We start from the raw sequence: 17,082 nt of genomic DNA, 5'->3' as shown, positions 1-17,082 counted from the left end.
TTTTATATTAAAAAAAGTCTTGATTGAATATCACCAAATTTTTTTATAATAAAAAAAGATTTTAAAATCTATTGAAATCCTAATGCAATACACCTCCTAAAGATATTTGTGAATTTTTAGACATTTATCAGTAGTTTATTTTATCTATATAGATCAATAGTTATGAATTATTTTAGTCATCCTTAATCATAAGAGACATGCATATTCAAAGACTAAAAAGAGAGTAAATAGTTACATTTAAAAACTTATTTGATACTTTAGAAATTTAATTTGCAAATTTATTAATTTCAAGAACTTATGCGATGGTATCTTACAAATTCAATGACTGAAGGGAGTGTTTACTCTCCGAATTATAGTTCAGCCATAATAACGAACGTTCTAGTAGTCAAAAAGCCAAAAGACATGAAATGTGTTGCAAAGTGGATGTTGGAGCCCACTAGGATGTAGGAACCAGCTAAGAAAGTGTGAGGAAATTTCATTGATTCTATATCATAGTGTTGAGGTTATTTTGTGGTGTTTGTCTGAGGGGATATGTTATGAGTGTTATATATTTTTATAAAGTTATTACACAAACATACTCTACAATGATGAGATATTGTCCGCTTTGCGCCTAAGTCTTCATGGTTTTACTTTTGGTCATCACCCAAAAGACCTCTCAATCATTGAAGTATGTTTTGTGTTATATAAGTTATTGTTTCTTGTATTATTTTATCGATGTGGGACTTGTTTGTATCTCAACAATCCTTCTCTCAAACAAGGGACCTAACCTTTCATGCAGTAGAATCTGTCTTTATGTATCACATTATGGTATTTGTCTGAGGAGATATTTTATGAAAGTTATTTTTATAAGGTTATTACACAAGCATACTTTACAATAATGAGATATTGTTCGCTTTGGACCTAAGCCCTCATAGTACATGCAGTAACTTTGGATGCGTGATATTTAGTTCATGTTTTATCATTCAAAAGAGTAGATCGATATTATTTTTTTCTAAAGAAATATCTATATCTTTATCTTTATTTATAACAATATATAAAAAAGAGAGATTTTTTGATGTCCATTTTTATAAAGTCAATTATATTTCTATTTTATATTTAATTTTTGATCTACTAATATATTTGTTAAGGATAAAATTCAAAAAAACATATATAAAAAACTGCTCTTTTTAATGTTATATTTTAAAATAACTAACTACTTTAATAATTTTCTATTAATACCGAAAAATTTGCTTTGCTCATAAATACTGCAGACAGTGTTGTTTTTATCGGGATACCTTAAAAAAAATAGTTATAATCTTTTTGTAACTCGTCGGTTCTAATCAATTATCTACATTGACAAAGAAAGTGATCATTTGATTGATGACAAGTAGTTTTTTTTAATCTATAAATCTGCATGGCTACATTACAACATTGTCCACCCTTAACTAATTGTTAAATCTCATTTGCTAAAATTTTTCTTGTTTCCAAGGAGATGTTTCTAGAGTCCATCTTCTTGAAGCAGAAAACACTTTCTGCATCACTTTGATGGGAAAGAAAAGCTTTACCATTGGTTCTCATTAGCTGTATTATTTGTCTTTTGTGAAATCAATATATTTTGAATATGGAACAAGGTTGTTTATCTAGTCTCTGTGTTTCTGATAACAATGTGTGTCTTGGGTGAAGAAATCATCAAACAGAAAACCATTTCAATGCTTTCTGTGAATGTTCTTTTATCTTTTGTTTTCTACTTTAAACATTTGTGATTCAACAGTTCATAAGATCCTTTCTAACCACCATATTAATATCAGTTTTTTATGCCTAATTGTGTTATGTGATATATGTGTACGAAAGCTGGAGCACTACTGCATTAGAGAGATTAGGCTTGTCTTTTTTTTTTATTTTTTTTCTATGCTAAAGTTCTTGAAGCAAAAAATAACATGAGGGCATCATCCTTTAGAAAACCATATATACTTATTAAGAGAAAATCACATTAAATAATTACTGGTGCAGTTGCACAGTGAAGTCCCCGAGTCGATTAGCCATGGATATTAATTAAAAGTTTTCTCCAAAAATTAATTAAAAAAAAAGTGACCATTAATTTCTTTAAAAGGTTTGCTTTTCATAAGTAAGAAGAATACTATATATATGGGGTTTTAACTATTTTATATACTGTTAAGTCAAAATAAAATAAGGACTTCTATGTAGTAATTAGAATTCTCTGTACCACTTGCCCGAGTGTATGAAAATTGGGTACGACACAAGTTTGATAATTTTTACACTGTCACCAAGGAAAACATGAGCATTACATTAACCTTTGTTTTTGTTTTCTTACTTCGTGTTTGATACACAAAAATTTAAAGATAATATTTTTTTACGCATTTATGATAGAACACTTTTTTATAAAAAAAATAAATTAAACTAAATCAAGAGTGTACGATACGCATGATGAGTAGCTAACAATCTACTGAATTGTAAAAACATGTTGCCATATGTTTGACAGTTTAAATTTAATCTCATTTTCACACTAGAACAAACTTTTATTATTAGTTGTTATGCAACATAAGCCATAATCTCAAGACTAAAAAGAACTTGTATCCTTAAAATTTAAAAGATTAAACGGGAATTTCTTACTATTAAAGAAACGTGATTACAAAATTATTCATAATTTAATTTAGGTGCTTAATAAAAAATTATTAGTTAATGATGGGTACGGCTAATGAACAGAAAACATTGTTGAGGACAGGGTTGCAAGTGAGCTCGATCAATTGGAGTAAGTGAGAATCGTAGGCCATGATGACAGAGCAGCATAGTATATCACTGACTATATGCTATTCAACTTGCACAAAAGGAAAACCAAGCAAATCGAAGGTTAAACTGTTAAAGTGTGTAGAAATTCAATACACTCTGTATCATAGCATATGAAACTTCTTAGAAGCATAGATGACATAGCATATGCATTTTTGCTGTCTAATTCGTCTTTCATACTTGACAAATAGTTTAAACGTTATATTGTTCTCTATTCTCTGTTCCACCCAAGAAGCTCCAGTGTTCTTCTCTGTTGCAAGAAGTCCGATTGGGTATGTGGTAAGGTCTTTTCTCCATTTCAAAATATGAGTGGTTTTGTGGTTGTCTAAAATGAAATATAACATTTTGCATATATAAAATATTTGGTGAGGCAACAACTTTTCATTGAAGTGTTTAAATTAAAGCCATTCATCTTTATTCTTTGAATTTTTTACCAAGTTCGCTTTGGATGTTGCAACTCTTTGTTAAGCTGACACTACTTCTAAGGGCACGAGCTTCAAAAGTTGGTCAGATTGGCCATCTAAATTTCTCTTTTAATCTAAGGTAAGTGTACTTTCACTTAATACGTTTGTGAATTTTAAATTAGAAATTGGTTTAACATATTTAATAAGATGAGGTGTTAAGCATGTTTTAATCGGTGAAAGTATAAACTTGCAAATGCCTTGATTTATTGCTAGGTGCAGTGCATGATTGTTTATGTTGTTGTGAACATATGGTTTGCAATTGCATATTTAAGTTTATTTATTTGATGTCCATGCTTTTCTCAGAGTTTAGGCTGTTTAAGGTTAAGTTAATGTTCTAGTGTCACTTACTAATAATAATAATAGAGCATGTTGGACCCCAACCATATATATATGGTTTGACAGGAAGGAAGAACATAATGGTTAAAACACATATTTCAGGTTTTATATCCAGGCCAATCAATATATGCTTTGTTACAAATTGGGTTGTATATGAATTATTAGTGTTTCTTCTATTTCGGAAGTTTTGGTTTTTTGGTTTAAAAGGTCATAACTAGGTTATGCAGCAGAAAACCAAGCATCACTTGACCTATATAAAAGATGAAATATAAAAGATTCAACTTTCAATATCATATTAAATTCCTTGTTAATCTATACCGGTTTGTATTTAAGGTTGAGAGTATATTTTAAACAATCGGATTATTGAGTATATATATTTTACGTCAGGTCAATTAGTTCATTAATAAATGTCAAAGAAATAACAATTTGAATCTAAAATTTAGAACTTATTTTCTAATTACGTTGCTATTCACTTAATCTGAATTTTAAAATTTATCATTATTTCATGTTTCTAAGTTTATTTTCTTACATTTACTTGTTTACTAAACTTTTGTTATGTTCAAATGCACTTTCAGCCTTTTCAACCCAAAAGAATCCACTAATAAAGTTAAATAAAATTATGGCTAAAAGTTTCAATTTGATCCTACTTTAATTTTAGGTTTCAATTTGGTCCCAATTTAATTTAAAATACCTCAATATGGGACTTCTAAATTTGACTAACGGAGTTAACTCTTGGCCACGTGGATTTACCTAAAGTTTTCTTCTTCTCTCTTCTTCTTTTACCGAAACGTTAGACCTCCACCAATTCATGTAGCGCCACGCCCACGTCGTCGTCGCCTTCGCCTTCGTCAACCTCAAGTCCGCTACGCACGACTTCAGCCGCACCCTCCTCATCGGCAAAATTGACGTCATTGTGAAGCATTAGAATCAATGTTGTTGCGACTTGGGAACCAAATTCTGATGCATACCCTCAGCAGAATCACGCCCTGGATTTCAGTTCACGCTCCTGATTCTCACGGCATGGGAACTAACCAAAATGTACATGCAAAGGCTTGTGAGAATCACGCCCATGAATATCCCAGTTCACGCCTGTGATTCTCACGACATGGAAACCAACCAAAATGTACATGCAAAGGCTTGAAGAATCACCTCCGTGATTATAGTTCACACCCGTAATTCTCACAGCATGGGAACCCCGTGATTCTAGATAATGGTCGTGAATCTCTTAGGTTATCTAACAACCGTTATATACAATGAAGGGACGCGAGAATCACGAGTGTGATTCTAAATCACGGTTGTGAATCGTGCAAGGAAAAAATAATCCTAAGTACCTCCTATAAATACAAACACTATGATTTTTAAATTTCACTCTCCTCCCTCGTAACCTCTTCTGACGTAATTTGCTCAAAATTACCCTTGCAGCTTGGTAAACATTAATAGTTATTCTTCTTTAGTTTGAACTTTTTATCTCATATTAGAAAAATCTATAAATTATGAATAATAAATAATGAGACAAATGTCAAGAACATATTGAAACATAAAAACTTTTTTCATTTCTTGAAAAGTATCGTTCTGGCGTTGCAGGTGCAGTACCTGGAATTCATAATGCACTACTAGAATTTCCCTTATTACATGCGAATTTTCCTGCGAATTTTTTATAAAAATTTGCAGGAAACGTTGTTCCTGCAAATTTTTCTGCGAAATTTTATTTGCAGGTAATACCTTCGTGGATAATATATTTTTGCGAATTTTAAAATTCGCAGGAAATTTTCCTGCGAAAAAAATTCGCAAGTTTCCTGCAAAAAAAAAATTTGCAGGAAGTTTTCCTGCAAAAATAAATTCGCAGAAAAATTCGCAGGAAACTTTCCTGCGAATTTTTTCGCAAGAAATTCTGCAGGAATATTTTTTACGAAAAAATTAAAAAAAAATTATTATAAATTCTATATTTTAAGAATTCATAATCTTTTATTTTCATGCCTCATACATAATCTTTTAAATTCTAAGATTGTAGATTACAAGTCTAACACTCAACCATACAATTCAACTTGTAAGGTAAGTGTTATTCCAACTTATATACTCTTTAATTGTTTTATTTTCAATCGATGTGGGACTTGAAGATTTTTTAAAATATTAATCTTATTAATTTAAATATATTTTTTATTTTTCCTGCGAATTAAAATTTGCAAGAAAATTCGCAGGAAAAGTTACCTGCAAAATTTTTCTACCATTTAGTAAACATTACTTGCAAATTTATTTTTGCAAGAAAATCTGCAAGAAACAAAATAAAATTCTTACAATATTTTTTGTAAATTTTTACCATGAAATTTTTTTTTCCATGATTATTAAAATTGTAGCAAAATTTGTAAGAAATATCTGTAAATTATTTTTTTGTAGGAAAATTCGCAAAAAATTTATGCAAATACTGTTTTGTAGGAAAATTCGCAAAAAATTTCTGTAAATATTTTTTTGCAGGAAAATTCGCAAAAACTTTCTGCGAATATTTTTTTACAAGAAAATTTGCAAAAAAATAACACTTTTCTAGTAGTGATGGATGAGCAACAAAGGATTAGCATTGTTGGTTCTTCCTCCAACTCTTGTTCCAAAAATCATGATATTTTTCTAAGCTTTCGAGGTGAAGACACCCGTTGGAACTTCACAAGCCATCTATATGAAGCTTTGAATAAAGAGAAAGTCAAAACTTATATAGACGACCAACTTGAAAAGGGAGATGAAATCTCACCAGCGCTCACCAAAGCTATCAAAGATTCTCGTGTATCTATTGTCATATTCTCAAAGAACTATGCTTCCTTAAAGTGGTGCTTGGGTGAACTCAGTCAGATTCTGGAGTGCAGAGAAAAAAGGGGACAGATTGTGATTCATGTGTTCTACATGGCATATCCATCCGATGTGAGGAAACAAACCGGAAGCTACGAGGAAGCCTTTGTAAAACATGAGGGAGACCGCATGTGCAAACAATGGAAAGATGACCTAACTAAAGCTGCCAATTTAGCTAGGTATCACTCTGAAAATTACAGGTAAATAAAATGGACCGAGAGTTATTAAATTTTCTTAAAGTAAAAATGAGAAAGGCAATGCTGTGACTGAACCTGAATTCCTTTAGAATTTGTTTAACTTATTACGTATCATTTATTTCCATGTTGTTTCATACACTAGGATGGAACCTGAACTTCAGAACATTGTTCAAGATTTATTGCAAATTTTGGCTCCTAGACATGCACTAAGGCTCTAGATACCAAAAATGATGGAAAATCTTAGAGAAAGATTATTGTTCTTCAAGTTTCCACCGTTCATTCCCTTTCTTCTCTTGAGGCAATGACATGTCAAAGATGAAAAGCTCCATTGAAGAAACTTCAATAGAGTTGGAAGCACTTGACTGTGCTCGGCCACTTCTTGAAGATGAAAAAGCTTGAGGAACCAAGCATCAAAGGTTGAAAACCTTTGTGAGAAACCTAAGGAGACTGTTCTCGACGGATTCTAGGTGAATTTGAGAAGAGATCATTTGTGTAAATTCTTATTTTCATTCATCAAAAGTGAGGGAAAATGTTGGAGTTACAAATATATAGAAGGAGGTAGCTTAGGGAGCAAGCTAACCTTAACCATGGTTCAAGTGAACCATGGTTTGGTTGGCTTGACCGTCCAAGCTAGTTAGGAGGCTTGTGGAGCAACCTTCTCACTTAGCTTGTTTGGGAAGCAAGCTAAGTGAGAAGCAAGCTAAGTGAGAAGCAAGCTAAGTGAGAAGCTTGTAGCACAAGCTTCCCAAGCTTGAATAAGGAAAAGCAATTTTCGGCCAAAGAGGAGCAAGACTAATCTAGGCGGATTTGGTTCATTTTGACTCCTTGAATTAATTTCAAAAATGTTTGGTTTGGTCTAATTAGGTCCATCAAAGATGATGAGACCTAGCTAGATCAAACCTATGAAAAATTAGGAGCAAAATGAGTCTAATATGTAAAATTTTGCCTAGGCCCAATTCTGACCCAATTGCTAGTCACACCCTCAAGCATTGTTAAATGCCACCCCACTTCTACTACTGAAAAAATAGAAAATGAGTGTACTTCAAAATTAGGTTAAATAGAGTCAAAGTCTCCAAGAAACCTACCTTAGAAACAATATACAATGATTAATAAAATGAAATAAAATTCCTCACAAATACAAAGGCAAAAATAAGTCTATACAAGAAATCTATTTACAAACTATATACAATTAGAACTATGCCTCTTCTTCATGATAAAGTAGTCCAAATGAAGAGTACCTTGGGCTTAGAGAGCCGACTGGTCTTCAAGTTGTCCAACTCTTCTTGTATGCTCCTGGCCATAGCTCTAGTGATTGGGCTCTTAGCCGATGGTCCATCAGAATACTAGCGTCAGCAAGTGAGGTTGACGAACTAAGAGTGGTTAAGAATACTTGAGTAACCAAAAGTGGTTTAAGAATAATAGCGTCTGTGAGTGAAGTAGACAAACCAGAAGTGGTTGAGAATACTTGTAATCCGTTGTGATTAGTGGAACCCTTCAATTGAAGGAGACTGGACGTAGCTAAGAACGAGTGAACCAGTATAAAAATTCTTTGTATTATTATTTAACTTAGAAACGCAGTTTCACTCATATTGACTCATCACTTTGAAAAACTTCGTCTACTACTATCTATCTTCTAAATAATATTTAGACGAACTCATATTCGTTTGACTGAGAAAATCATTTTCGAATAGACAATAGAACTTTGGACACATAGTTCCTTTTAATCAACCTTGCACTTTCCTTACGCAGCCGAAACATTATTTTCTAACGGAAAGTAACACCTTTGCAAAAACGTTTTTAAAATCCTTCGTACACACACATTCAACTCTCTCTTCTGTGTGTTTTTCACTAAACTTCATACCTTGTCCTCGATCTCCAACACAATCCCATCCTAGTTGGCTTCTATTATTGTGATTACATATTCTTCTTTGTTCAAATCAAATTGTGTTTTGAGTAGTTGTTCCATGATACCTTGTTTTTCTTTTCTTCATAAGCTTCTAACAAGCCTAAAAGTTGCTTAATGGTCATAACCTCCAAGTCTTTTGTTTCTTCAATGATGGCAACAATATGTTCGAAATTTAAATCTATCGATCTAAGAACTCTCTCCATAATATCTACATCATCAAGCTTTTGACCATTTCTCTTAAGTTGATTGGTGACCGTCAAGACTTTAAAGATATAGTTAGAGATAAGCTCTCCTGTTTTCATATGCAAAGTTTCAAATTGAGCCCTTAAAGTTTCTAGACATACCTTTTTGACTGGATCCACTCCCTTGCATGTTGTTTGACGCTCCTCCCATGCTTGTTTTGCCAACTTTGCTTCTAAAATTTTCTCAAAAACTTTATCATCTAAACCTTGATAGATTAAATAGAGAGCCTTCTTGTCTTTTTTCTTGAGTCTCTCAAACTATCCTTTTGTGTTTGAGAGACACTACCCTCATTCTTTGACTCATTGTGACCTTTCTCTACTATCTCCAATATATCTTGTGTGTCAAGAAGAGCCTTCATCTTAATGCTCCAACTGTTATAGTTGCTCTTGTTGAGTGTCAGAACTTGAAATGGAACCATGTCATTATTCATCATCTCTTTAATAAGGATCTTCAAGCTCTAATACCACTTTATTAGAATAAAACTATATTAGTGGATGAAATGTTCGAGAATAAAGGCTACAAGTTTTTGGAGGAATTAAGAGGTTATGTATATGATTGATAAATGCTTGTTTGGCTTGATACAGAGTATGACACATTACCCCTTATTATTTATATTAGTGGTTCCTCCTTAATCAACGATTAGGATTTTGGCAACACCTACATACATATTCTAAAATATTCTACATGTTACTCTATAAATATCTTATAAAAATATTTTTCTAGATCATATTCCTAGATCTTAACTTTAAACTTCTAGAAATTGAACTTTTAACTAGACAAATAAAACCTAAAATCAAGTTTATATTTCAACATTTAGAATCAAGTGCACTATTGCATTAGAGAGATTTGACTTGTCTTTGTGTTTCTTCCTAGCCTAAGGGTTATTGAAGCAAAATATAACACGAGGGCATCACCCATTAGAAAACTATATATACTTATTTAGAAAAAATCACATTTAATAATTACTGGTACAATTGCACAGGAGAGCCGTGTCTTGAATTTTCGGGATGTTAGCCAGAAAATTTACATCTAAGTTATATTTTATTATAATTTATTAATTTTTATTTTATTATTCTATTTTTTAAAACTGTGAATTTGTTAATTAAAATTTAATAATCGAAAAAAATTTAACATTACACTTTATAATATTGTTAGATGTCAAATTGAATCTTAAAAAAATATTAATTTTAGAAAAAATCTCATAAAATTACAAATATTATTATTTACTTATTAATAATATTAATTATATATATATATATATTATTCATTAAGAAAATATTTTTAATATAATCAATGATTCTAAGACTGTTTATTTATTTATTTATTTATTTTAATACTTCTTTTAGTGCTTTCAACTTCAGAGAGATAAGAATAAGATTACAAAATGAAATTAATATCCACTAAAACTAAAATTTATTTCAAGATTAATAAATATTTTTTTTTTAAATTTTATCTTTGGAAATATCCAATTATTTAAATTTAAATGACAGTCCAAAATGATTTTATATTTTAGAATTTATTCATAATCTGTGAATAAAAAATAATTTTATTTATATTATATTATATAAAGTAATCATAATTAAAATAATTTTTTTTATAATAATCATAATAGTTAGTATTTAACTAAATGTTGTCATTTTTCATAAATATTTTTTTTTTATATATGATCATATTTTTTATGAAATTTGATCTCTATGTTTATTTCATGTCAAATATTTTTTTTTTTTAATTCAAACTAATTTTTCATATAATTTTTTAAATAAATAATAAACCTTTTTAAATATTTTATAATATATATTTATAATCAAATAATTTTACTAATAGATTAATCATAAATGATATAGTAAAAATTTTGTATGATAATTTAAATTTAAATTAATTTTAAAATAATAAAATTAAGATTTGAGAGGAGCCTGCCGTAAAAACGGCCTTAAATGCACAGTGAAGTCCACTAGTCAATTAGCCATGGATACCTTCGTAACCATGTTTGCTTGAAAAATTATCTCCAGAAATTTATTAAAAAAATGACTATTAATTTCTTTAAATTGTTTGCTTTTCACAGGTAAGGAGAATATTATATGCAGTTTTAACTATTTTATATACTGTTAAGTTAAAATAAAATAAGGACTAGAAATCTCTGACCAGTTGCATGAGTGTATGAAATTGGGTATGACGCACAACTTTGATACCATAGTAATCAACGCTCTACATAGTCAAAAGTCAAGGGACATGAAACGTGTGGAATAGAAGATGTTGGGGCCCACTAGGAACCAGATAGGAAAAGTGTGTGTGAAAACTCAATAGACTCTCTGAATCATAGCATATGAAACTTCTTAGAAGCATAGATGACATAGCATATGCATTTTGCTGTCTAAGTCGTCTTTCATACTTAACAAATAGTTTAAACATTATATTGTTCCCTATTCTCTGTTCCACCCAAGAAGCTTGTGTGTTCTTTTCTGTTGCAAGTCCAATTGGGTATGTGGTTAGGGCTTTTTCTCCTTTTCAATTTTGCCTCAATAGAAATAATCGATGATATATAAAATGATATGGCTAATTTATTTCTGATTGTCTTCCCAAGTTTTAGTTGGTGTGTAGGGAATGGGTTAAGAACTTGAATGGTTTAAAATATGTTATGGAGTTCAAAACATGAGTGGTTCTTGTTGTTGTCTAAAATGAAATGTAACTCTTTTTTATATAAAATATTTGGTGAGACAACAACCACTTTTCATTGAAGTGCATATAACCATTCATCTATATTCTTTCTATTTTTACCAAGCTCGCTTTCGATGTTGATACTCTCTGTTAAGCTGACACTATTTCTAAGGGCACCATCTTCAAATTGGCCATCTAAATTTGTCTTTTAATCTAAGGTAAGTGTACTTTCTCTTAATATATTGTGAATCTTAAATTATAAACTGATTTATTTATTTATTTATTTTTTTAATAAGATGAGGTGTTAACTGTTAAGTATGTTTTACTTGGTGAAAGTATAAACTTGTAAATGCGTTGATTTATTGCTTGCTGCAATGGAGGACTTGGTCATAAATGATAAACTTCCTCTGATGAATTAAAGTATTAGTAGTGTTTTAATATAATTGCATTAATGAATGCAGGGAATTTATGATGCACGTAATTTTGAAAAACAAAAAAATGAAAAAATAATTTATTTTGCATTAATTTTGCAAAAACAAATGTACGTAATAAATTCTGTAATAAAAAAATTATTTTTTAAAGAAACTATCATGAATTTTGATTTCCATCGATTTAAATCATCACTATTAGAAAAATATCATTTCCTACTAGTTTTCCTAATAAAAAAAAATGTTCCCAGAATTTTGTTACAAATTTTGTTACAATAATAATTTCACAAACGAATTTACAAATTTATTTGCAAAAAATAATTTATAGATATTTCTCATAAATTTTTTATGAAAAATAATTTGCAAGAAATTTTTGTAAATTTTTCTACTATTTTAATGATCATAGAAATTTTTTTTTTCATAATAAAAATTTGCAAAAAATGTTGCAAGAATTTTATTTTGTTTCTTGTATATTTTCTTTTAAAAATAAATTTGCAAATAATTTTTACTAAATGGTAGAAAAATTTTGTGGGTAATTTCTCCTGCGAATTTTCCTACCAATTTTAATCTGCAGGAAAAATAAAAAGAAATTAAATTTATAAGTTTAATAATTAAAATAATTTTAATTAAAAAAGGTTATTTTACTAAATTATATATAATTATATCATTATAATTAATTTTTATTTTAATTTAAATTAAAAAAAATTGGGATTTAATTTTAATTAAATTAAATATATAAATTTTATAAATATAATTAAATTAATGATAATGATTTTTAATATAATGATAATTTATAAAATTTTAAAATTAAAAATTTTACTTAATAAAATATTATTTTACTAAATTATTTATAAATGTTTCATAATAATTAATTTTAGTTTAAAATATTAATAAATTAAATATTTATTTTAATTAAATGTGTAATTAATGATGATGAGTTTTAATTGAATGATAGTTTTTGAAATAAAACTATTTAATAAAAAAAATTTAGAATATTAAATATTTTAAGAGTTAAAATAATTTATAATAATATACTTTTATTGTTCAATATAACAAATTAATCCTAGTTTTAAAGACATGATCTAATTAATATTTAAAGAGAACTTCAAGTCCCACATCGGTTGGAAATAAAACAATTAAAGAGTTTATAAGTTAGGGCAACACTTACCTTATAAATTGAATTTGTATGGTTAAGTAAATTTTTTAATATTTTAGATGAATTCACCGTGAGCATTTGAAATTCACAAAAAATTAGTAATCTTTTTAAAAAAAAACAAATTTTGTGAAAATGACAAGTTTTTGGTTTTCATTATATATCCTTGTAAAATCTTAATTGCAATTGTAGAGAACTTAGAGGAGGCCACCAAAGAAAGTACGAAGTAGTGATTGGGACTATGGATAACAAGTTGGGTTATGGGATCGTCACTCAAGGTAAGGGGGAGTGAAAATGTCTCATTCATGAGCATGTATGAGAGGCGTTGACGAATCCATTAAGAGGAGAGTGGGGGCATGCCCCCACTACCATTTGATATATATATATATATATATATATATTCAAAAAATAATATATTTTAAAAAATAAAAATTATATTCTAATAAAATAAATATATATTTAAATTATCATGTGTATAAAATATAAATTTAAAAGAGTTGTTCATTTATTTGATATTTATCAAACTTTTGAAGGAGATTAGTTCTTATATGTGATAAAGAATATACTTTAATAACAAATTAATTTTTTAAAAGTTTAATTTTTTAAATAAAATTTATGGCATATATGTTTACCTTTTGTACATTATATTTATGTATACATTGATTAAAAAAATCAAAATAGTAATGATTGTAAGATTAGATACATTAATTAAAAAAATAAAATAGAAAAGATTGGAAGATTTATGCTCTATTTAAAATTTTTATTATAAAATATGTTTTAAAATAAATTATCATCTAAAATATTATATTATATATTAAAACATGTTTATATTATTAATAAATTAAACTTGATTTTTATACAATTTATTATATTTATTTTTATATTTTTATTACTATTAAATTGTTATAAAGTATATTTTTAGGATTGCAGTTTTAATCAAACATATAAAAAATATCTATGATAAATAAATAAGTCATTTTTAAGACATCTATTTTTTTTTTTAAAAAAAGGTTAAGTTCATACCTACTAAATTATAATATAGCATAGTCTAATCTAACTTATTTTCATCCTTAATCATAATCATAATTATAAAAGCTTGTAAAAAATAATTATAATATATATTTATACTTTTAAAATTTATATGTAAAATTTTTAATATTATTAATATATAAATAAATACTGCCCCCACTATGTAAAATTTCTGGATCCGTCACTGATGAGAGGTATGGGTAGTGAGGGGATCCCTTAGCTTTATAGGTCTCTATTTTGAATTTCTATAGGTGTCTATTTGTAAATTTGTATTATGAGTATAATGACCCGATGTGTTACTACTTAGTATAACACAATTACTATGCAATGGAAAACACAATTACTATGCAATGGAAAACATAATCTACTAACATAGGGTTATTATATAACAATACCTGGACATTCATGCAACAAATATATGTATAAAGTGTAGAAAACATATAACAGTCCCTACCAATTTTAACTTGAAAACATAAGTCCCTTAGGATGTTACAACAAAACTCTATACATATATATTGTTTGAAAAGATGATCGATTCAAGAGAGGGATGAATTAAATTTTGAAATAATTCTTTTCAATTTTCTTGGTTAAAACTTTTTCAAAAACTTGCCAATGAGCCAAATTTGTTTTCAACTTATAAGAAATGTTACATTGAAAACACTTTTTAATGCAGATTCAGATTCTATTCATTCTATATGTAATGTTCATGACACATAACACATAATAATAAACATGTTATCATATTTGCAATAATGTAAAATACAAGATTAAAGATATGAGAAAAATGCACAACAATTTATATAGAGACATATCTATATGGTATCTTGTGGGGGAACTTGCTCATTACCATTTTACAATTTTATATATAGCATATGTGCTTTTTTATCAAAAAGAAAAATAGTATATCTTAAAAAACAAAAGTTATATTCTAATAAAATAAAATTATATATGTTTAAATTATCGTATATATAAAATTTATGTTTGGAGGAGATTTTCATTTATTTTATGCTTATTAAACTTTTGAAAGAGATTAATTCTCATATATGACAAAGAATACTTTTTGATAATGAACAAAATTATTTTAAAATTTCAATTATAATATATATATATATATATATTTGCCTTTTTTACTTTTTTTATTTATTGTATACGTTGATTAAAGAAAATCAAAATAGTAAAGATAATAAGCTTTATGCTCAATTTAGAATTTTAATTATAAAATATGTTTTAAAATAAATTATCATCTAAATGTTTATATTAGATATTAAAAACATGTTTATATCATAAATAAACTAAATTTGACTTTTATAAAATTTAACATATTTACTTTTATATTTTTATTAGTGTTAAATTACTATAAAATAGATCTTTAGGGTTGTACTTTTAACCAAACATTAAAAATTGTCTATGCTGAATAATTAAGTTATATTTAGCGCATGTATTTTCAATGAAGGTTATATTCAGGTCTACTAAATTATAGTATAACAGTTTGACCTAGTTTTAATTGTAACTGTAAATATAAAAACTTTTAGAAAATAGTTATAATATATATTTATATTTTTAAAAGTGATATATAAAATTTTTAATACTATACAAATATATGAATAAATATTGTCCATACTATCTAAAATTTCTAAATCCATCACTAAATTTATATTAGTTTAATCACATTCATTTGTGACCTACATTCAATCCATACGGTTAATTAATGAATAGAGAACATTGTTAATGACACGGTTGCTAGTGAGCTCAATCAATTGGAGAAAGTGAGAACCATAAGCCACTATGACAAGGCCTAACGGGGCGAAATGAAACTTCAACAACATATACTTTAAACTTGAATTTGATTTTAAATTAATTATACCGAAGATAAATAATTGACATTAATTTTTAAATTTACAATTAATAAAACAATTGACTTATGAGCTATATTTTACACACATTTAATATACAAAAAAAGGTTCTATATCATTAAAACAAGAAAAGAAGTAAAAAAATTATAAATTACACACATACTCCATTAGTTAGAGACCTTTTAGATGATGATTAAAAAAAAACTATAAAAGTTAAAACTCAAAGTGGATAATATTTATTCCAATGTAGAGTTGTGTGTTAAAATATCCTATCTAAAAGTAATAATATCCTCTTGATAAAAGTATATCCTATTAAACAAATCAACAAAATAATCCTAGCACTTAAGTACTCGTTCTATTCTCACCAAATAAAAATTTGTCTCATACATGTTTCATACTTAAGTGGTGCAAATTTTAGGGGTGTATTAGATTGAAATTTTGAAAGACCATTTTAGTTTGAAAATATCTTGTAGATTTTAATGGAATTTAAAAGACTTTGAAGGAATGTCATGACTTTTAAGTTTTTTTTTTTCAAATACTTTTAAAACATGGATTTTAATCAAGACTTTATAGTTTGGATTTTAATAGATTTTAGTAGATTTTGATGGATTTGTATCATAATATTTTAAAGGATTTTATGAATTTTAGAAGAAAACATGAATTTGTAAAACACATATAATGCTACAATAATTAAAAAATATACCATAAATTATATAGAAAAATAAAACCAAAATACTTTTTCTATCTTTTGACAAATGATTGACTCTAAAGTCCTCTAACTAACAATTCTCCACATATTTAAAGTTATACTAGTCATCCATGCATTGTCATATTCTCTTTCATGCTCTATGTTCAAAATTATGATTTTCATTAATTGGTAGCACTAAAGGTAAAGATTCATCCACTAAATTAATTAGAAATTGATCATAATGACATTCTTTGTGAATAAAGTTAAGTAGTATTACATATGCTAATATAATTTTAGCTTGTGTATTAAATAAAAATGGAGGCACTGACTTAAAAATTGTGAAGCATGATTTACAAATATCAAATATCCTTCAATCACATTTCTTAAGGATGCATTGTGTAAATAAAACACTTCATTTTCATTTTGAGGGTTATTAAATGACTAGCAAAATCTTCGATATCATGAATAAGAGAGATGAATAAAAAGAGAAAGAGGAAATGAGATAGAAAAA

At 27.6% G+C, this 17,082-nt stretch overlaps 1 protein-coding gene across 1 annotated transcript; it reads left to right on the top strand.

Annotated features, from left to right (window-relative positions):
- Window positions 1–6,131: 6,131 nt before the first annotated feature.
- Window positions 6,132–6,834, top strand: LOC109806224 (disease resistance protein RLM3). The gene is made up of 2 exons (XM_020368599.2): window positions 6,132–6,619; window positions 6,759–6,834. Exons 1-2 carry the CDS (start codon window positions 6,132–6,134, stop codon window positions 6,832–6,834), a joined length of 564 nt encoding a protein of 187 aa, XP_020224188.2.
- The last annotated feature ends 10,248 nt before the right edge of the window (window positions 6,835–17,082 follow it).

Source organism: Cajanus cajan, chromosome 2, assembly GCF_000230855.2.
Source record: "Cajanus cajan strain Asha chromosome 2, NIPB_CcT2T_4, whole genome shotgun sequence".
In the NCBI taxonomy this organism is placed as follows: domain Eukaryota; kingdom Viridiplantae; phylum Streptophyta; class Magnoliopsida; order Fabales; family Fabaceae; genus Cajanus; species Cajanus cajan.
Note: the sequence above shows the minus strand (reverse complement) of the source record. Positions and strands in the feature narration are given on the sequence as shown.